The sequence below is a fragment of the Microcaecilia unicolor genome, chromosome 1 (assembly GCF_901765095.1).
Source record: "Microcaecilia unicolor chromosome 1, aMicUni1.1, whole genome shotgun sequence".
Classification (NCBI taxonomy): Eukaryota; Metazoa; Chordata; class Amphibia; order Gymnophiona; family Siphonopidae; genus Microcaecilia; species Microcaecilia unicolor.
This window is the reverse complement of record NC_044031.1, coordinates 549,460,055-549,483,252: the sequence shown is the minus strand read 5'-3', so window position 1 is coordinate 549,483,252 and position 23,198 is coordinate 549,460,055. Positions and strand designations below refer to the sequence as shown.

Genomic DNA, 23,198 nt, shown 5'->3' with positions numbered 1-23,198 from the left:
GCGTATGTGTGCGTCTTAGATGGAATTCACAATAGGCATCGACTTGGCTTTCCAACCTAAGTGAATAGTCACATAATTACTCTCTTATATTTCTGTACTGTGTGGGCTATTTGAAAATTGCACCTAAGATAATATAAAGTTGAAGAAAAAAAGAAAGGAAAAAATGGGAACGATAAGGAAGGGACTGAGCTTCACCCACACCCTAGCCTGGCCCCATCCGCATCATCCCTACTCAGAATCCTATAAAAAATAGCGTCTGAGATAGACGAGGAGGAGGACCAGGTTGGTGGAGCAGAGGAACAGGTACAAAGCTGACAATGGCCAATGTACAAATCAAAGAGGTCAGCAGAATGAGGGATTTGAGGGAAGCAAGCAGCACAAGAGTGGTAAAAGAGAACAGGCATTACATTTCTAGAGAATGTTGATGTAATTCAAAAATGAGTTTACCTAAAGGCCTTGGTAGTTAAATACAGTTTTCTTAATCTGTTTAGGGTCAATGTGCTTGCAAATGAGAGGCTAAGCTACAACATGAAAACTGAGGGAAAATATGCAGGTAGTGGTTTAGGAAAAGTTAAATTTAAGAGCACAAAGAACATTCTTCCATGAATAGAGCATTGTTAACACAAGCTTTCTTATTTAAACTCTGAATTCTTGTGCAATGTTTTAACTTGACTAAATGTTATGCACATATTAGAGAGATATAAGTACATAGCTATTTACAGAGGTGGGCAAACTTCTTTTTACACACAGCTAATTAGTGACTCTTGCCTGCAACAAGACCATGGGCATCCCTCCTCAGAGTTTCAATTGAGGGGGCATCCTACTTCTTTACTAGAGGTCTGAGGGCAACTCCCCTTCCCAAGGCCTGATGTAGGCAAGAGTCACTAATATGGCCGAGTATAGAAAATAAAAATATTCTGTTTTTTTTAAGGTGAATTTGCATGTGCGAGTGTCACATAATTTTACACCTCATCACATTTAACCTCCTTCTATCTCCACCCACTGGGATGCCACTTCTGTTTGTAGAATTAACAAAACAATAACAGCAGCATGATGAAAAAGAACATAGCAACTGCTGTTACTCTTCCAGTCTGGTCCAATGCTTCCCCCAACTGGCACAATGCCCTTGTAAGGTGCAGGGATGGAGAAACTCAGATCCTGGTGCAGGTACTCGCCAACTGTGTCTCAGCAGCAGTATTCTTCTATTTGCTAGTAATGCTGTAGCTTTGCATGTCCCCGCCAACGTCGTCATCAAAGGCCAATTATCTGCTACTTAAGATGTGCTCGTGTAGTCGGATCTTTGCTGCTGAATTTTATCTTATACTGAATTAGTACTAAGTTTAAAAGACAATAATGCATCTTAAAATGGCATACCACAGGATGAGACTCTAACTGCTATAGGAGAATACAAACTCTATAGAAAATATTCCAACTTAACAAAAGGAGTTTGATAAATATATATAAAGATAGTTTGGAGGTGTCCCTTTAAATTGGAGCTCAGGCATCCTGTGGTACATGGCAAATATGTGCATGCTTACCCTCAGATTCTATATATCGCGCTGAGATTTCTGCGTGGAAATCAAAGCATATTCCATTACAATGTGCATAACCCTAATTGGTTAACAAGCCAGTGTTGATAACTGCCAAATTAACAAGCAATATAGACACTAATTGACAATTAGAACTTACAAGCAGAACTGTCTAAGCATATTCTATAACGTGCTGCGCGTAAATTCTAAGTCGCATATGAAAAGGAGGCAAAGCCAAGGGCATGGAATGGGCAGGTTGTGGGCGTTTCTAAAATCTATATTCATGTTATAGAATATACTCGGTCCACACCTAATTTAGGTGTCGGCATTTATACCAGGTTTTACTTGGCGCAACTGCCCATGACTAAATTTAGCCATGTGGACCAACGCTCGGCAGATTCCATAAACTGCTTAGAAATTTTGGCTAAATTACTTTCAACACATTCTCTGACAATGAATTCCAGAGTTAATTACAAATTGAGTGAAGAAATATTTTCTCTGATTCATTTTAAATTTACTACTTTGTAGCTTCATTGTGTGCCCCCTAGTCCTACAAGAAAGGGATCTGGGTGTCATCGTCGATAATACACTGAAACCTTCTGCCTCAGTGAGCTGCTGCGGCTAGGAAAGCGACAGAATGTTGGGGTATATTAGGAAAGGTATGGAAAACAGGTGTGAGGATGTATAATGCGTTGTATCGCTCCATGGTGCGACCGCACCTTGAGTATTGTGTTCAATTCTGGTCGCCGCAATCTCAAGAAAGATATAGTAGAATTGGAAAAGGTTGCAGCGAAGGGCGACTAAAATGATAGCGGGGATGGGCCGACTTCCCTATGAAGAAAGATTAAGGAGGCTAGGGCTTTTCAGCTTGGAGAAGAGATGACTGAGGGGAGACATGATAGAGGTATATAAAATAATGAGTGGAGTGGAGCAGGTGGATGTGAAGCGTCTGTTCACGCTTTCCAAAAATACTAGGACTAGGGGGCATGCGATGAAACTACAGTGTAGTAAATTTAAACACAATCGGAGAAAATGTTTCTTCACCCAACGCATAATTAAACTCTGGAATTCGTTGCCGTGAGAACGTGGTGAAGGCGGTTAGCTTAGCAGAGTTTATAAAGGGGTTAGACGGTTTCCTAAAGGACAAGTCCATAAACCACTACTAAATGGACTTGGGAAAAATCCACAATTCCAGGATAACATGTATAGAATGTTTGTACGTTTGGGAGGCTCGCCAGGTGCCTGGCCTGGATTGGCTGCTGTCGTGGTCAGGATGCTGGGCTCGATGGACCACTTGATCTTTTCCCAGTGTGGCATACTTATGTACTTATGTATTTTTTTTTTGAAGAGTAAACAAACGATTCATGTCTACCCATTCCACTCCACTCATTATTTTATAGACCTCTATCATATCTCCCCATCAGCCGTTTTTTTTTCCAAGCTGAAGAGCCCTAGCCACTTTAGCCTTTCCTCATACGGAGTCATCCCAGCCCCTTTATCATTTTTGTCGTCCTTCTCTGTATCTTTTCTAATTCCAATATATTGTTATTGAGACGCGGTGACCTGAATTGAACACAGTATTTGAGGTGTGGCCGTACCACGGTGCGATACAAAGGCATTATAATGGCCTCATTTTTTTTCCATTTCGTTCCTAATAGTACCTAACATTCTTTGCTTTCTTAGCCACCATCACACACTGAGCAGAGGGTTTCAAGTATCATCAACGATGACGCATAGATCCCTTTCCTAGTTGGTGACTCCTAATATGGAACCTTGCATTATGTAGCTAAAGTTTGGTTCCTCTTTCACACATGCATCACTTTGCACTTGCTCATATTAAACATCATCTGCCATTTAGACGCCCAGTCTCCCAGTCTCGTAAGGCTCTCTTGTAATTTTTCACAATCCTCTTGTGATTTAACAACTTGGAATAACTTTGTGTCATCAGCAAATTTAATTACCTCACTAGTTATTCCCATCTCTAGATCATTCTCCTTAGAGAAGTTTTAAGAAAAAAAGTGAGGAGTGCCACTTATAAGTACTACATATACATGCCAATAGGCTTACATGAACCTAATATCTGCAGTGATGGGAGCTGAAACTTTAATTTCATGTCGTTTCATGGAACTTTTGTTTTATTTGGTAACAGTGCACCCGTTTTTGCGAATAGTACACACTGCTATTGGCAAACAAACACATTTCCCTGATGAAATTGAAATAATCTCTTAAAACCTGGTTCTTTCGAAAAGCCTTCTGAAGACAGGGCTTGTAAATGACTTCTTTACCCATATTCCTGCAGGACTGTCCTCCTTCCTCTACGCTGATTTACTGCCCTTAGGTACTTATTGTTGTGCTATCCACCTCCTCCTTGGTCTCAGTCACCAGATGATTGCTTTTTCTCATTACTGTAATTCTGTATTTTTTTCTAGTATAAGTAAGTTAGGGGCCCTTTTACAAAGGCATGGTAGGGTTACCGAGCAGGCAGCGTGCAGCAAAACAGGACCACGGCACCCTGCAGTAGTTCTGTTTGCCACACAGCGTTTCCTGCACCAGAAATCTTTTTTTTTTTTAATTTTCTAGTGCGGGAGGCTGGGAGTAGGTGTGCCTGGTGGTAATTGGCCATCAGCGTGCACTGTCTGATTACTGTCGGGTTAGCACATGAGCCCTTGCTGCCTTCTACATAGGAGCCAGTAATGGCTCAGGCAGTAAATTGCCGAGTGCCAATGTTTTTATTAGTGCACGGCCATTTACGATTTTCATTTAAAAGAATGGAAATTCCAACTGCGGTAACAGTGACCTTGGCATGCAGCAATTTTCACGCACTCACACTACTGCAGACCACATTTTACTGCAGCTTTGTAAAGGACCCCTTAGTTTGTCTTGTATGTTAAATCGCCATGTTGTTGACATTTCACATGTCGTTGCAAAGGAAAGCCATCCTTAAATATTTGTTCTGTTAATGTTAAACTGTTGCTAAATATTATTTTCCTCTTTAATACATTCTGTTATAATGTCAAACAACAAAAATCAAGAGATTATAACAAAAAAAAACAAGCTCAACTGTAATAAAAAATATGCATGCTTGGCAAAGTTTAAATTGATGTGCTCAGAAGAATAAATGTGCCCAATATATATAGTGCAAAACATCACTATATAGATGAAGTAGAATATTTTTCAATCACTGCACATCAAGAGAACATCAACACATCCAACTGTATATGATATACTGAATATGAATATACCATTGTCTACAAAATAAAATCTATCTCTGGGAAACCACAGTTCCAGTCTTGGAGAGAAAAACCAAGACTTTTTTTTTTTGAAAAAAGGAATTTAAATAAGTGACAGAGAGTCATTTATGGCAAAGACCTCCAAATTTCAAGATAGCCTAAGTTATCTTGAATCCATGGGAACAATAATCAACATCAGGCAAGCACCCCTGACATGAAAGGAAACAATAAAATACAGCAAAAACTAAAGAAAGATATGCTCCTGTGGTGAATGCTCACAGTGCCAAATCCCTATATAATTCTGATGATTCATAGAACGTATCTGTCAGTCCGTGCAACATACGGCTCTATTTAATCAAATATACAATTCATTTTTGCTTCTTTCTTCAGCTCTGAATATTTCTCAAAGGCGCTGTGCTAGTCAGTCATACTCTGATGTAGTTTAAAATATTTAAATATTTACATGCTATATCTCATCTAGGTGTATAACTGTCTGAGAGATTTTTTTCTGCTTAGAAGAATCTGATCTAAGTCCATTTTGCAGTAATCGAAGGGCAGAAATTAGTCCTGTGTCAAAAATACAGTTGGTGTCCCATCAATGACTCTCTCATTTTTAATATATTTTATATGCTTGGGGTTTTTTAATGCATTGTTCAAAACATGACAGAAAACAGAAATTGGAGCTGCAACAGTTTTTTTCACAATGATATTTGAACCAGCTGTAAGAATTCGGATCACACTAGCTCTTGTTTTACGAATGTCCTCTTACTGCAAGAAAACCATGGAATGCCCCTAAAAAAGAAAGTTTGATATAAAACAGATGGCTTATCTTTTTAACATTACTGTTGTAGTGCCATGTGAAGCAATTAATCCACAAGCTTCTACAGTTCTTTAGGCATATAAATAAAAATTAGTTTGTTTTCCTAAGCCGAAGGCATGCATTTGAGAACTCTAGACAACCCTGAGAGTTGAACAAAGACAAAAGAGTTCTTAACAAGGGGTTACACTAGCAGGATTTGGTTCATGATATGCATATTCCATAAAACATTTCAGAACTCCAAAAAAGAAGCAGAAGGTAAATATAAAGAATTATGCTTCTCCAGAACAAATGGATTATATTGCTTTTAAAATAGGTTTTAGCTTAGGATCAGAAAGGATTCTGCAAACTTAGACATATGCAACACAAAGGCTGGAGGTACCTTACAGACATGCAGTTGTTTTAAACTACATTTCCCCTGTTACCTTGTGTCATCTTTTTTGTATGAAATGACAGGAAAAACTCCAATGTTTTGAAAGAGTGCACACTAACAACGATATTGCTCCCAAAAAAAAAAAAAAATTACAAACAAAACCTAAACATAACAAAAATTCCTCCAAATGACATGGGAAAGTAAACAAGACAATTGGGATGTATACCCCCCTCCCCCCTACAGACTAACAGATTTCCAGAGGCGTGACTCTGGGCAAGTCACTTAACCCTCCATTGCCCCTGGTACAAAATAAGTACCTGAATATATGTAAACCACTTTGAATGTAGTTGCAAAAAAACCTCAGAAAGGCAGTATATCAAGTCCCATTTCCCTTTCCCTTTCCAGAACAAAAGAACACAGAGAGCTATTTTCTGCCCTTATGCCTAACCCCTCCTCACACGCTTATTCCCTGCAGGACCAGGGGCATGAAAGCAGATTTTCAATGTATCTGTAGTAGCTGGTGCCACAGAGGATCTTTCAACTTGCATACTTTGCAAAATGTAATGCATAAAATGTAACGTAAAAGCATAGATTAATGAGACAAAGCCAACACGGATTGAGTGAAGGGAAATCTTGCCTCACCAATCTACTACATTTCTTTGAAGGGGTGAACAAACATGTGGATAAAGGGGAGCTGGTTGATATTTTGCATCTAGATTTTAAAAAGGCATTTGACAAAGTACCTCATGAAAGACTCCAGAGGAAATTGGAGAGTCATGAGATAGGAGGTAGTTTTCTATAGTGAATTAAAATCTGGTTAAAAGATAGAAAAGAGAGAGTAAGGTTAAATGGACAGTATTCTCAATGGAGTAGGGTAAATAGTGGGGTTCCCCAGGGGTCTGTGTTGGGACCGCTGCTTTTTAACATATTTATAAATGATCTAGAGATGGGAGTAACTAGTGAGGTAATTAAATTTGCTGATGACACAAAGTTATTCAAAGTTGTTCAATTGCAAGAGGATTGTGAAAAATTACAAGAGGACCATACGAGACTGGGAGACTGGGCATCCAAATGGCAGATGACGTTTAATATGAGCAAGTGCAAAGTGATGCATGTGGAAAAGAGGAACCCAAAATATAGATACGTGATGCAAGGTTTCACATTAGAAGTCACCAACCAGGTGACTTGGTCTAGGTGTTACTGTTGATGATATATTGAAACCCTCTGCTCAGTGTGCGGCGGCAGTTAAGCAAGCAAATAGAATGTTAGGTATTATTAGGAAATGAATGGAAAACAAAAATGAGGATGTTATACTGCCTTTGTATTGCTCCATGGTGCGACCGCACCTCGAATATTGTGTGCAATTCTGGTCACCGCATCTCAAAAAAGATATAGTGGAATTAGAAAAGGTACAGAGAAGGGAAGCAAAAATGATAAAGGGGATGGGACGACTTCCCTATGAGGAAAGGCTAAAGTGGCTAGGGCTCTTTATCTTGAAGAAAAGACAGCTGAGGGGAGATATGATAGAGGTCTATAAAATAATGAGTGGAGTGGAATGGATAAACGTGAATCACTTGTTTACTCTTTCTAAAAATACTAGGACTAGAGGGTACGCAATGAAGCTACAAAGTAGTAAATTTAAAATGAATTGGAGAAAATATTTGTTCACTCAATGTGTAATTAAACTCTGGAATTCATTGTCAGAGAATGTATTGAAAGCAGTTAGCTTAGCGGGGTATAAAAAAAGGTTTGGATAGCTTCCTAAAAGAAAAGTCCATAAGCCATTATTAAGATGGACTTGGGGAATATCCACTGCTTATTTCTAGGATCTTGCCAGGTACTTGTAACCTGGTTTGGCCACTGCTGGAAACAGGATGCTGGGCTTGTTGGACCTTCGGTCTGTCCCAGTATGGCAACACTTATGTACTTAACTCCGATGTCCCACCTTGGGCTCCACCCTTTTTTCCAGCATAAGGAATATCAATTCTTTATAGGAGATTTTCTTGGGTAAATTTGCATTTTGAGGGCTATTTTCAGCATCCCTCTGAGGCCCTTGCAGGCCTACTGAGTTTCTGTGCATCTACCTTATACATATGTATACCCCCATGCTATTTTATATTAATCGTTTCCCATATGTAAAACCTGCTTGCCAGAGAGGAGGTATCTCACCATTCTTTCTTGGTGCAGACTTAAAAAGTTAAAAAATGAACAGAGGGAACCACTAAGGAGATAAGAAGGGTACATAACATTTGCTAATTTGCACTTTCAGTTTGCATTATGGATGCCACAAGGAAGAACTTTACTCCATGTCATGTTATTTCTGTGGAAGGTGTACCTCATCGAGGTGTCCTTTTACCAAGCTGCGGGAAAAAGGGTCCTGTGCTAGCGGCACGGGCCACTTTTCCCGTGCTATGGCTGTTTTTTCCGCAGCCAGTAAAAGCCATGTGGTGAGATAACGCTTACCGTGTGGCCAAGCAGCAGAGAGCTTTTACCGGTACTCATCGAGGTGGCGATAAGGGCTCCCATACTAACCCAGCAGTAACCGGGCAGTGAGCGGCGATGCCCGATTACTGCCAGGTTATCGCTGTGCAAGCCATTTCCAGGGGTTTTCTTTTTTCCCCCAAATGGCCGTGTTGGGCCTGCGCTCATCCTGGAAGAGCGAGCGGTAAGCCCGTGTTGGGCTTATCACCACTCTGTAAAAGGGCCCCTAAAGTTTTATGCTGAAACCTTCCCACAGCTGGCACATAGAACATAAGATAAAAATATACTCCTTGGGTCCTGAAGGTTTATCCTTTTGCTCAATGGAAGATCCACGCAAGAAAGCTGAAAGTGAGTTAGTAGCTCATCCCTAAGTGTAAGCCCCCTCATTTAAAGGTTTAACCTGGTAATGGGTTACACAAGAATAATTTTAACAGATCATGCCTTTCACATACCTGTTGCCAAGCTTGAATGGCAGTGTGTATAGAATGAACCACATGCTGCCCAAAGTTAATAAATATAGGATCCACCAATATACTGCATTCTAGCAGCTTTTCAACAGCAGTGGTGGAAATAGCCAACTGCCCACGGATGTTGAAGGGTCTCACAACACTTTGTAGAGTAAGATTGCGACATTCTAAAAGCTTGCAGGATGCTTCAGTAAAGAATTGCATTTCTTTGCAGGCTGAGCCATCATTCCAATGTTGCAGATAGATGCGGGGACTTTTGAATGAAAGGATCAAGTATTCTATATCACTCGGCAAGTTTTTATCAGATATGAATGTCTGTAGGCTTCTGGAAGGTACTATAAAAAAAGGAACAAGCAAAATTAGAAAAATGAGTGAATGTTAGTACTGATTATATTATTTAGAAGAGAATGAAAAACTCTGTGTGTGTCTGTCTATTTATCTATCTATATCTATCTATCTACACACACATACACATACGTGGTCTCAGTTTTAAAGCCAGTATCCAAAGGTAATTACAAGTTACCAGTCCTGGATTTGTACATAGTTAACTTTTTGAGCAACACAATTGTATGTCTAAGGGATTAATTCTATAAATGCCTTTTGTTTGAAGTACCCATGCATAAAACAACACATGAGAACAAGAACTTTTAGGTGACTCAGGCAAAGGCGTGATTGGGGCAGGGGCACAGTTTTGGGGCAGAGAATGGGCAGAGTTGTGAGTTGTACATTTAGAGGGTGATTCTATAATGTTCTACACCAATTTTGGCACACCTTTGGTGCACACTGAGTGCCAATTCTATAACGGGACCTTGGTACCAAGATTCCATTACAGAATACTAGTGCAGGCCACCATTGGTATGCCAAAAATATAACATGCCATCAATTAAGCTTGCCACAGAGGTATGATGTTGGAGCATTAGTGTGGCAAGGGTGCATGTAAGTTGCAGGATTCTGTATAGTATTCGTGTAAATTGGTGCCCTCGCCCATGCTCTGCCCATTTATGCACCAAACCATTTACACTCACTTTTATAGAATGGCGCTTAGTACACATATGCATAACTGACAATTTTTCTTAGCAGTGACAAGTGTAAGTGCTAGTTAACTGTAAGTGTCAATGTATAGAATTGCCCTCTTAATTTATAAAATATAGGGGCAATTCTGTAATTGGGCACCACAATTTGGGTGCCCTGATGTTGCATGCTGAGCACTAATCCTATAATTGGCATCTCTGTCCCCAGATTTCTTTACAGAATACTAGACTAAGTCAGCATTGGTGTGCCAAAATTTAGGCGTGAACAGTTATGCCATGTCTATGGCAGGTGTAACTGCTGGTGCTGAAATGCGGCATTTGAGCTTACAGTATTAAGTTACACGCATAACTGGGAGACCAGCTCATGGCCTGCCCATACTCTGTCCACATGTATGCTCCCTCTCACTTACACGCTAACCCCAGGATTATATATATTGTGCCAAGATTTTCAAGCAGAAATTGAAGCATATTCCATAACATTGCTTAGGTGGGAAAATGTAGGATACAAGTGCAATAAATAAATAAATAAATAAAATAAATAACATTGTGCATAAGCTAAATGGTTAGCAAGCTAACCAGCACTGATAATTGAATGTTAACCAATTATCAGCACTAATTGGCATTAATTAGAATTTACACTGAGAACTATCTAAGCGCATTCTGTAATATGGTGCGCGTAAATTCTAATTCGCATAGCTGAAAAGTGGGCGAGGTCATGGGCGTGGAATGTGCAGGTCATGGGCATTTCTAAAATCTATGTGCGTTGTTATAGAATATAACTGTTCCGCATCGGAACTTATACCAAATTTTAGTTGGTGTACTTGCCTGCGACTAAATTTAGTCACATGGAGCAGCACTTAAGGGTCCTTTTACTAAGGTGCACTGAAAAATGGCTTGTGGTAGTATAGGTGCGGATTTTGGGCATGCGCCGATTTATTTTTCAGCGCGTCTGTAAAAAAGGCCTTTTAAAAATTTTTGTCGAAAATGGACGTGAAGCAAAATCAAAATTGCAACACATCTGTTTTGGTTCTGTAACCTTACTGCCAGCCATTGACCTAGCGGTAAAGTCTCATGTGGTAACTGGGTGGTAATGATCTGCACAAGCCAAATGCCACTTGGCACGCGTCTGATATGTGCATCTGAAATTTGTTCGGCCGCACATATCGGATGCACGCCAAAAATGAAATTAGTGCAAGAGCCATGCAGTAATTCCATTTTGGTGCGCGTTGGGCCTTATGCGGCTCTGTAAAAGGACCCCTTGGTGGTTATTCTAATTTAGGCTGCCTGTTTTAGTGAAATGTATGTACGTACTTTTCACCTGCAGACTTCACTTTGAAACTTATCCTAGAAAAAATATCAATACAGGTTTATACCTATTAACTTGTGTGAATGTTATTTTCTGAGGGAAATCACACACATACTTTTGAAAATTTAAAACAGACATGTAAGAGCAAAGTCCTCCCTAGAAGATGCTTTACAATAAAAGCAAACTTACTCAGATAGGCACTGTGAGTAAAGCACTGTGAGTAAACCTACCATCCAAATGTTTGAATAATCTGATTTCATAAAATGTAAGCTTAGTTATCTATAGTTAGATTTTGCGTAAAACATTTGGAGACCATTCTTACACACAAAAACAGTCTTTAATGGACTCATCTCTTTTGTTCTAGTTATTCCACCTTATGGAAAAGCCTGCATGGTTGTCTTTTAGATTTCATTCTGAAACAAACCTATGCTGAGGTGCTTATATATTACTTTCAACTGGATTAAAATTACCTGTAACTTGAGGGAAATTATTTTAACAAGGTGCCTAGATGGGCACATATGATGCACTAAGCCTATAGCACGGCTTAGTAAATAGGGTCCTAGGTATACTAAGTATGGCTATATTTTATTCTTTGTTCTGAATGAGCTGACTTTGATCAGGAATATCTCTTGCATGAATGTGAAGAAGATAATATAACCTATTGGTAAGGGCTTTTTAAATCAGAATTATAGTGCTTTAAAAATAATTTTTATATATTCTAAAATGCAATTATGATGATTTTACACTAGAGTTATTAATATAACCCGTTCACTATATAGAGTGAAGAGTGATTGTGAGAAGTAGCGTAATTATGGATGCTTTACAAAGTGCACTGCTGAGACAAATGGCGATGGAAACCACTAGAGGAGGGGCGCCACTAGATCTTGTGCTCACAAATGGAGATAGTGTGTCCAACGTCAGGGTGGGTGGCCGCTTGGCCAATTGTGATCATCACACTGTATGGTTCGATATAAGAGCTAAAGCAGAATGTGGATGCCAGAGCTCAAAATCCTGGATTTTAAGCATGCTGATTTTGTTAAAATGAGGGAGTACTTGAAGAAAGAGCTGATGGGATGGAAGACATAGGAAGGGTGGAGGATCTGTAATTGAAACTGAAAGGAGCTATAAAATCAGTTCTTTATATAATGAAGGTAAGCAAGAACAAGAGAAAAAGGAAACCAATATAATTCACCAAACACACTGCTGACAAAATAAAGGCAAAAGAAAAAATACAAAAGAATGCAAAAAGCGGAACACAGAAGCGATTACCAGATAAAACAAAAAGAAGTGAAGACAGAAATACAGCTGGCAAAAGCTCTGGCTGAAGAACAAATGGATAAAAAACATAAAGAAGGGTGAAAGACTTTTTTTTCAGATATATTAGTAAATGGAGGAAGGCTAGAAATGGAATTGAGAGAGTGAAAGATGCTATCAGTTGAAAATACTGATGTGCTTAACAAATACTTCTGTCCTCATCGAAGGAAATCCTGGAGTAGGGCCTCGGCTGATAAAGGTACATATGAAAATTAAGTTGACATGGCACCGTTTAAGAAAGAAAGTGTTTATGAAAAACTAGAAAAACTGACAGTGGACAAAGGCCATGGGGCCGGATAGGATCCATCCCAGAATCCTGAGGGAGCTCAAAGATATTCTGGTGAGTCTTCTTAAAGATTTAATAAACCCTTGAAGATGGGGAGGTTCTGTGGGACTAGAGACGAGTGGATGTGATCCCTCTTCACAAAAGGGGAGAAAGAGAAGAGCAGGAAACTATAAGCCGTAAGCCTTACTTCAGTGGTCGGAAAGGTAAAGGAGGCGCTACTCAAGGAAAGGATAGTAAGTTTCCTGGAATCCAACGGGTTACAAGATCCGAGGCAATATGGTTTCACCAAAGGAAAATTGTGTCAAACAAATCTGATTGATTTCTTTGACTGGGTGACCAGAGAATTGGATAGTAGACATGCACTAGATTGTAGGCTACTCAAATTTCAGTAAGGTCTTTGACACGGTCTCTTCATCAATCCAAGATAGTATCCTTCAGGCTGTGATACACACTGCATAAAGATTTAGGGGGCGCCTTGAAACAGCCTCCAGCGAAACATCTTTGGCTTGTATATGATTCAGGTTTAGTCTCCAGCGTCGTCTGCTGCTCTTGACAAGATGGATTAAGATGGATTGTAAGCGCCCTTCCTGATGCAACCATAAGGTTGGCGAAACAAGGTGCTCTTGTTGGAGGGCTGGCGCTGTTCGCCGGTTGAAGATTTGGAGGGCTGGCGTTTTTTCATCAGCTGAAGATTTGCTGTAAGACTCCAGAGACCTTATCGGGGGAATGTTTTTTGCGAAGCAGCCTGTTTTGAATCAAGCTAAGTAATTATTAGATTTATTTTTTTGCTGCTTTGGGAATTTATATGTTTAGGTAGGTAGGTGGACCCTTGCCTGACACTTTCCTTTGAGTGTTTCTATTTTTTCCCCCGGGGTGCTCTATAGGTAGTCTCTTTTTTTAAGGCTGGGGGTAGTCTGAGCGGGTTAGTTTGGGTTAGGTGCTCATTCAATTTATAGGTACAAGAAGGAAAGAGAGTTTTTTCATCCCATTCGTTTTTTATCTCAGTTAATTTGAGTTTTTTCGTCTGGGTGTTTTTTTCCTTTTTTTCCTTCTTGGGAGGAACCTATGATATTAATCTACTCCGTATTATACAAGGTGTGTCTAACATTCTGCTAGAATGGTCCCTTGTTTGGAGGTTTGAGGTTCCATTTGGTATAGTCATTATATGTAGGGGGAAGCTTTTTCCTCTTAGTGGAATGGGACACCCTCAAACTAACCTGGCATATAATACAAACTCCTCTTATTAGGTTGGAATTATTTCTGTAGAGTTTGTATTCGCCAAGAATTGTAAGAAAAAAAGACCTCCATGAAAAACGCTCATAACCAACAAATTGGTCAGAAAAAACTCCACTACTTCAACAATTATTGGTATTATAACAACAACCATGCAAATGAGCTAAAAAATCTTGCAACATAGTAGGAAAAATAAAAGTTCCCCATCTGAGCACAAGAATCAACTTTTAAAACATGAAAGATGTCTTAGCCAGTGGTTCAAAAAAGCTAAAAAGGAGCAACTGCAAAGGTTAAGAGTTTAAATCAGGCATGGACATTGTTTAAAAATGCCACCTTTGAAGTCCAGACCAGTTGTACTCCACATAACAAAAACGGTGGTAGGAAAGCAAAATCAAAGCCAGCATGGTTACAAGGTGAGGTGAATGAAGTCATTAGTGCTAGTAGGGACAGAGACAACATTCCCAGTTGGCCCAAACTCCTCTGCACATTCCTCCATTGGTCCCAGAGAACCCCACCCAGGCTCCTCATGAGTACTGACAAGCATGACCTTCTGGTATGTAGCTTCCTCCTTCTGATGCTATGGGGAGATTGGATTGAAATGCTGGCTCTTGACAATGTTGCTAGCAGGAGCAGAAACAACAATCCCAGTCAGCCTGACCTCCTCAGCACACTCCTCCATTAGCCCCGGAGCACCTCAGCTAGGCTCCCCACAGATACCAGCAGGCAAGATCCTCCAGTAAATGTTTTCCCTCCCATGTGCTAACATTTAGGCCTGCTCCCAAGCAGGTGTACATGTTTGTGGCTTCAATCTGGCCTCAATTATTGTTTTTTTTTTTTTTTTTTTTTTAATCAGGGCTGTGGAGTCGGTACACCAAACCTTTGACTCCAACTTGGCTCTGACTTCTACTATAATAAATCTAAGAGAAATTCAATTAATTACAGAAACATAGGATATTTCTTCATGTAGAAAATTAGGACCAAAACACCACAAAATATATTTGAAGTGTGAACAAAGAACCTGAACAAAAAAATACAATACACTGTTATGCACTTAATATTTTTAATATTAAAATAGTTCACTCTGTGGCATGTGCAGGCATCCATTTTAAGAAATTGGAAAATGGTCTGTGAAGAAGCCCTTAAACAAAAGGAAAAGCTTTAAAAAAAAACCTCTTAACAGGCACTTTCTAATACTATCTCTTTTCAGACAAACACCAAGTTTGCAGGTCATTTCTCCATTCAGACCTATAAAAGCCAGTCATGAAAATAATGACAGAGGCACATTATCATTTACAACAAGTTGTACGATAATATTTTTTAAATATATCTGCCATCATTGTTACAGCAACTTTATCACTGACAAAATATCTTGTAACTGATGTCTGTGACGTTTTCTGGTCCTTTGGCCTGGCTGGAAATACTGGGCATTGGCTCCTTGAGTTTGCCGGCATCTTTCTCAGTCACAGCTTTGAATACTTCTAGATGAAAGTGCTGTAAATGTCTTTTGAGATTGAAACTCTTGTAGGAGCAATTTTATCACTGCCTGAATATGTGCTGATCTTGGCATCACAGCATTTGGCTTCAGGTGGGTCCTGTGTCATACGCTGACACAGAATATATTTTCCATCTTGATTTATAGTGAAATGCTCAAATGCAGCTGATTTCATAGGAAGCTTCTTTAAACGCTCTGAATTTATATTAAAATAAAATGTCAAACAACGTTCCAAATATATCTCCTTCCCTTCCTTTCAGTTACAGGCTGAAAAAGCTAATGACTGACTGAAGTAGATGATGGTGTTAAATACCACCTATCAACCAATCAGAGAGTGTGTCACATCAGGTTGGTGAATTCCTACTGGTTAATGGCCCTGCAAAAAGTGAATGACAATAGGCTTTAAAAGCACTATATATAGGTATACACACACACACATACATACATCTGTATATATATGTATACCTATATATAATATATATAATTATAAAATGATAAATTTAACCATATATTATAATATTGTAAATTTTTACTTTGAAGATGGAATTAGTCAATACATTTTTACCAACTCTGACTCTACAGCCCTGTTTTTTTAATCCCTAGAATAGTCTGCTATTGAGATAGACATGGGGAAGCCACTGCTTGCACCAGGATTGGTAGAATCATAGGCATCAACTCCGTGGGTGCTCGAGCACCCCCAATATTTTCCCTGCAATCAGAACTTCCAGTTCTGGTTCCAGCCCAACCTGCCCGCCCTCTTCTCCCTCAAGAGTCCTCCGTCCTCGCCTTCTTGCCTTCCAGAATTTAAAACTCATCTTACTTCGCCTCGCTCAGTCCCGGCAGCAGCAGTGAACGGCGAGCAGGCTCAGCGCTTCAGCCTTCCCTTCTCTCGCAGCTCTGGTCCCGCCCTCATTTCCTGTTTCCACAAGTCTCAATAGCAGACAGTGGACTTTTCCTCCAGATATTTGTCCAAACCTCTTTTTAAACCCAGATACGTTAACTGCTATTACTACATCTTCTAGCAAAGAGTGCCAAAGTTTAATTATTCGTTGAGTGAAAAAATACTTCCTCCTATTTGCTTTAAAAGTATCTTCATGTAACTCATTCTACACCACTCAGGATTTTGTAGACCTCAATCATATCGCCCCCTCAGCTGTCTCAAGCTGAAGAGCTTAGATTTTCCTCCAATGAGAGGAGTTCCATCCCCTTTATCATTTTGATTGCTCTTCTTTGAACCTTTTCTAATTCTGCTATATCTTTTTTTTAAATACGGTGACCAGAACTGAACACAATACTGTAGCTGAGGTTGCACCATGGAGCAATACAGAGGCATTATAGTATTCTCAGTCTTATTTACCATTCCTTTCCTAATGATTACTAGCATTCTGTTTGCTTTTTTGGCTGCTGCCACACACTAGGCAAAACATATAATGCACCCCCCTCCAATCTGATCCCTCCATCATTGTGATATAATTTGTACCCTGATATCAGCGTATTATCTATGACGACACATAGATCTTTTTCTTGGGTGCTGACTCGAAAGGTGAACCCTAGCATCAGGTATCTATGATTTGGATTGTTCTTCCCAACGTGCATCACTTTGCATTTGTCCACAGTAAATTTCATCTGTCATTTGAACACCCAGTCTTCCAATTTCCTAAGGTCTTCCTGCAATGTTTCACAGTCCACATGTGTTTTAACAACCTTGAACAGTTCTGTGTCATTGCAGTACCAGGGTGTGCACCAGTTTATGAACTGATGGTCTGTCCAGAATAGGTTTGAAAGATCTGATCAAGAATAGTGACCCAAAGCATTTATGAGAAACTGCAGAGATATGTGGCCCAAAGGTGAGATGGGTATCTAAGATAACACCTAATATCTTTAAAGTGGAAACAAGCATCGGGTTCTGTCCAAGGATTTGAGGGAAAATAGAAGGAATCACACCAGAATTACTTATCCACAGGGTTTTTGCCTTTGAAGGATTTAGTTTTAATCGGTGATCATTTAACCAGTAGGATGCCTTATCTAGACAGGTGTTTAATGTATAAAGTTCTGGATTAATAGGGTTTATGAAGAAGACTAATTAAATGTCATCTGCATATAAATGAGCATACACCCCTGATTCTAGGATTAACAAACCAAGGGGACTGAGAAACAAATTGATGGGTCCTTTTACTAAGGTGCACTGAAAAATGCCTAGCGGTAGGCGCATGTTTTGGGTGTGAAAAAACACCCATTTTCAGCACACCTGCAAAAATGCCTTTTTTATTTTTCCCAAAAATGGACATGTGCAAAATAAAACTGACGTACGTCCATTTTGGGTCTGAGACCTTACTGCCAGCCATTGACTTAGCGGTAAGGTCTCACTCAATTACTGCCCGGTTTCTGCCACGCACCAGAAAATAAAAATTATTTTCCGGCGCACGTAGTGGACACACATCAAAAATTAAATTACCACGAGGGCCAACTGGCAGCCAGGCAGTAACTCCATATTGACGCATGTTGGGCACACATAGTTGCCAACGTGGTTTCATAAAAGGGCTCCTGAATAATTATTGGAAACAAAGGAAGCCTTGGGGAAATCCACAAGGTAAATCACATGCTTGGGACAAATGAGAAGAATGTAAAACATAAAATGATCTTCCATCCAAATATGATTGGAACCACTGTAACACATTCCCAGTTCCTCCAATATCCTTTAAATGGTCAATTAGAAGCTGATGATCAACTAAATCGTCCACAACTGATAGATCCAATGATAGCAGTATTACCTTTATCTAGCTATAAATGTGAATATAAGTGACTATGGGGCTCATTTTCGAAAGAGAAGGACGTCCATCTTTCGACATAAATCGGAAGATGGACGTCCTTCTCCCAGGGACGTCCAAATCGGTATAATCGAAACCCGATTTAGGACGTCTCCAACTGCACTCCGTCGCAAGGACGGCCAAAGTTCAAGGGGGTGTGTCGGAGGTGTAGCGAAGGCTGGACTTGGGCGTGCCTAACACTTGGACGTCCTTGACCCATAATTGAAAAAAACAAGGACGTCCCTGAGGAACATTTGGACGTTTTCACCCGAACCTGTTTTTCTTTCGACTAAGGCACAAAAAGGTGCCCGAAATGACCAGATGACCACTGGAGAGAATCGAAGATGACCTCCTGTTACTCCCCCAGTGATCACTAACCCCCTCCCACCCTCAAAAAACATCTTTCAAAATATGTCGTGCCAGCCTCTATGCCAGCCTCAGATGTCATGCTCAGGTCCATGACAGCGCATGCAGGTCCCTGGAGCAGTTTTAGTGAGTACTGCAGTGCACTTCAGACAGGTGGACCCAGGCCCATACTCCCCCCCTACCTGTTACATTCATGGAGGAAACAGCGAGCTCTCCAAAACCCACCACAAACCCACTGTACCCTTATATAGGTGCCCTTCACCCGTAAGGGCTATGGTAGTGGTGTACAGTTGGGGGTAGTGGGTTTAGGGGGGGGGGGGTTGGGGGCTCAGCACACAAGGTAAGGGAGCTATGTTCCTGGGAGCAATTTATGAAGTCTACTGCAGTGCCCCATAGGGTGCCCGGTTGTTGTCTTGGCATGTCAGGGGGACCAGTGCACTAGAAATGCTGGCTCCTCCCAAGACCAAATGGCTTGGATTTGGCCGTTTTTAACATGGACGTCTTTGGTTTCGAAAATCGCCGAAAGCCAGAAACGTCCATGTCTAGGGACGTCCAAATTTCAGTTGTACTCATTACTCGCTGCACTTAGGCATGGCCATTTACTCTTGCTATAGACTTGGAATAAATGGATGCATCTACAATCAGGAACTCCGATATGGGTTTATGCTAGTATTCTATAATGCAATCTGGGAGCCCAGATGCCATTGTAGAATAGGCACTACCCATACTGCATCCAGTTTCAGAATTGCTCCCTTAGCATTAATGCCCTGAGAATGACTCTAATCTCACTCCCCCCATTTGGACACATAATTTTGACCATATCATGACTTATACATTCAAAATTATCTATTTAAATGGACTGGATTTTTAAAAAAATACTTATGCAGTCAACCCTACAATTGACTGCAAAAATATTTTTGAATCTCAACCCCTTCATAAATAATGCAGTTTCATAAATAAAATTTACAAATGTCTATATTGTACCCCGGCCAGCATTATTCACAATACCCCACAATTTGCAGACTTATAAAAGTTTAATTTATATTTAATATACTGTAATAAAAAATCCTGAAAATTATGAGTGGTTTATAATCATACTAGCTGATACCAATTAATTTGCTTGGATGCAGATACCAGAAACAGATATCTCCCTTTCTATACAGTGCCTTCATCCAACATGATTACTGTGTCAGACTTAATTAACTTGTCAGACAAATGCCTTGAGAAAACCTACTTCACTAGACAGAGAAATAACAGACAAGATACCCATTATTATTACTTAAAACCCATAATATCATCATGCCAAAATGTCATCCGAAGTCTTAATTTAAGCTCACCAGTGGGGAAAAAAGCATTTAAAACTACATTAATTGAACTAGCTTTATAATCATCCTCTCAACCTACTCATCAGGAACTATCCTCTAACCAGGCAATAGGATCAAGAGGTCTTATGAAATGTAAGACTGGGAAACTTATTCTCTCAAGTGACTACCCAACTGCATTCCACAAGCCTACAGAGTTCCATTAACCTAACATTCACCTACAAATCCAGACATGTGCTATATCTCACCGAGTGCAAAGAATGTCACAAGAAATTGTCCTGATCTGGAGGGCCTGTTTGGTCTCTCCAGCATACCAACTACCAACCATACACAATCCAAACATCACAACTTCTATGGGACAATACTTCTATCCTAATTAGTAGATTTGGTCTTACCTGTGTTAGCCTTTAAAAAAACATTTAAAACAATTTAGGAGAGGAGGACACACACAAAAAAAAAATTAATAAGCTACTATTTTTCATTCAGCAACAGTGAGTTTTTGTTTTGTTTTCGTCTTTGGTTTTTTATTTTTGACTTAATAAAACCAACAGTATAAAAGTGCAGTACAACAAATGACATAAAAATAATATTATTATTATTATTAGCATTTGTATAGCGCTACCAGACGCACGCAGCACTGAACATCTGACACAGAGAGACAGTCCCTGCTCAATAGAGCTTACAATCTAAAAATACAGACAGACAAGACAATTAAGGGCGAGGGAAGTACTAGGTGAACCAAGAACTCTCTTCTTAGGGCACATGAGGAGTTATTTTACCACTCTGTTTACAACTATTCTAATATATACTCAGCCTTTGCTAATTGCCTATAATTGAGGGTAATTGATTCTCCAATAGATACCTCCAGATGACCTCATTGCGAGGATTTCCCTCCCACAACATTCTTTAGGTTGAAGAGCTTCCTTCTCACAGCACTCCAAGCATTTCTAGTGAAGGAACTTGCAAGATCTTGAAACTGTATGCCTCACACTAAATGATATCCAAGATTCATGGTATGAAATGGAAATTCAGCGCTTATTTTGAAAGATAAATTTGGCACATGCCTGAATGCTGTTACAGTCCACATGGATAATGCCCTTTGAATATCAGGCAATTAGCTATAAAATACACTGCAGGGTTTACTTTTTTTTTGTTACATTTGTACCCCGCGCTTTCCCACTCATGGCAGGCTCAATGCGGTAGGCAATGGAGGGTTAAGTGACTTGCCCAGAGTCACAAGGAGCTGCCTGTGCCGGGAATCAAACTCAGTTCCTCAGGACCAAAGTCCACCACCCTAACCACTAGGCCACTCCTCCACCTCTATCAGCAGCGTAACACTTCTTAGATTCAAGAGACATTATATGTAAATCGTCAAAATAAAAGCAAGCATATTCTATTATCAGGGGTTGTCATTTAAGCAGTATGAGTAAAACAACTGATGTGCCCTCTGCAGAAGTTACTTCTATGTTACACTTTTTATTTTATGTAGTACACTTCAAGCAACCACATTAGTACAGGAAAATAAATTAGATTATTTTAGCTCATGCTTTTCTAGTGGTAGTTTATGGAGTAAGTCCAAAATCACCTCACCATAGTGCTGAAAACAGATTGGTGGGCACTGCCAAAAGGTCCAGAGTGATATACAGTAGCAACACCTCAATTATATTAACTCTGGAGTCAGTGTTTGTTTCCAACCAAAACAAAATCACTAAAACTGTCTTTTCAACGGATTTTAAATTTTCCTGTGACTGATTTTCTTGCACCAATAGAGATCTTTAAAATATATCTGAAAGATATCCTGCAGCTCACTTATGAAGAATCTATGATATATTATTTACCCTTGGGATTGAGAAAGGTTAATGATAAAGAAGGAGCCTGTGATTTAATTGTATCTCCAGATAGTTTAGATTTGTCTATGCTTTTACAATCTTCACAAGAACCGATCTCTAAAAGAGCAACTTTGTTGGTGTCTTTCTGTGAAAAAGCTCAACCAAAAATAGCAGACAACAAGATAGTAAGGGGTCCTTTTACTAAGGTGCGCTGAAAAATGGTCTGCGCTGGTGTAGACATGTGTATTGGATGTGCGCAGGTCCATTTTTTAGTGTGCCTGCAAAAAAAGGCATTTTTTTGGCCAAAAATGGACATGCGCAAACAGTGGCGTAGCCAGACTGCCAATTTTGGGTGGGCCTGAACCCAAAGTGGGTGGGCACAAAATTTTCTCTGTACCCCCCCCCCCCCCCCAGCAAAATTTAGTCACACTCAGATGCATTTGTCACAAAGGGTAAAGTGCTGCTTTTCAGTGCATCCGATTTCAGACAATTTACTAATCCTTTTCAGTGAGCTTTCAGAGGCCAGAACCTCCTGCCTCAGGTCAGTATAATGCTGTTACGGTATCCTCTCCTGACCTAAGGAAGGAAGTATTGGTCTCTGAAACTTTATTAACACCATATTACTTTATCCTAAATTAAAAATAAAATTATTTTCTTTACCTTTGTTGTATGGCCATTTACTTTGTCTCATTGTGTCTCTAGATTCTGCTTTCTTTCGTTTAACTCTTCTGCCAGGGTTTCCTGGCCATTTGTCATTTTTCTCTCCTTTTTCTTTGCTTTCTTCAATATTTTTCTGCCTCTCTCTGTGTCCAGATTTAATTCATTCTTACTATCCATTCTTTAATTTCCTTCATCTACTTATGGCTTTTCATCTTTTTCTCACCCTTGTTCTCCCCATGCCCCTTCCTCTTATTCTCCAATCTTTCACTACTCCCCCTTTCCATGCAGCAGCTCTCCTCTTTCTCTCCCCATCCTTCCAGTGTCTCCCCTCTCTCTCCCCATCCTCCAATAGTCTCCCCTCTTTCTTTCTGCATCCTTCCATCCAGTGTCACCTTTTTCTCCCTACCCTTCCATCCAGCGTCTTCTCTCTTTCTCTCCCCATCCTTCTACCCATCTACCCTCTCTCCTGATCCTTCCATCTAATGTCTCTCTCCCTCCTTCTAACCAGTGTCTATCTCTCTACCCTTTTCTGTTCAGTGTCCCTTCTCTCTCCACATCCTTCCAGTCTCTCCCCTTTCTCTCTGCATCCTTCCATCCAGTGTCTCTCTCCCCACCCATCCGTTTTCCCTGTTTCTCTGCCATCCTTCCATCTGTT

The 23,198-nt window shown here is 40.0% G+C and overlaps 1 protein-coding gene across 1 annotated transcript in view; it reads right to left on the bottom strand.

The window, feature by feature from the left end:
• The window catches only part of VPS13B (vacuolar protein sorting 13 homolog B), a 1,674,799-nt gene that overhangs the window by 376,460 nt on the left and 1,275,141 nt on the right, over positions 1-23,198 (bottom strand). The window contains 1 exon segment of the mRNA XM_030217225.1: positions 8,883-9,232. Within this exon segment, the coding sequence (XP_030073085.1) occupies positions 8,883-9,232 (350 nt within the window).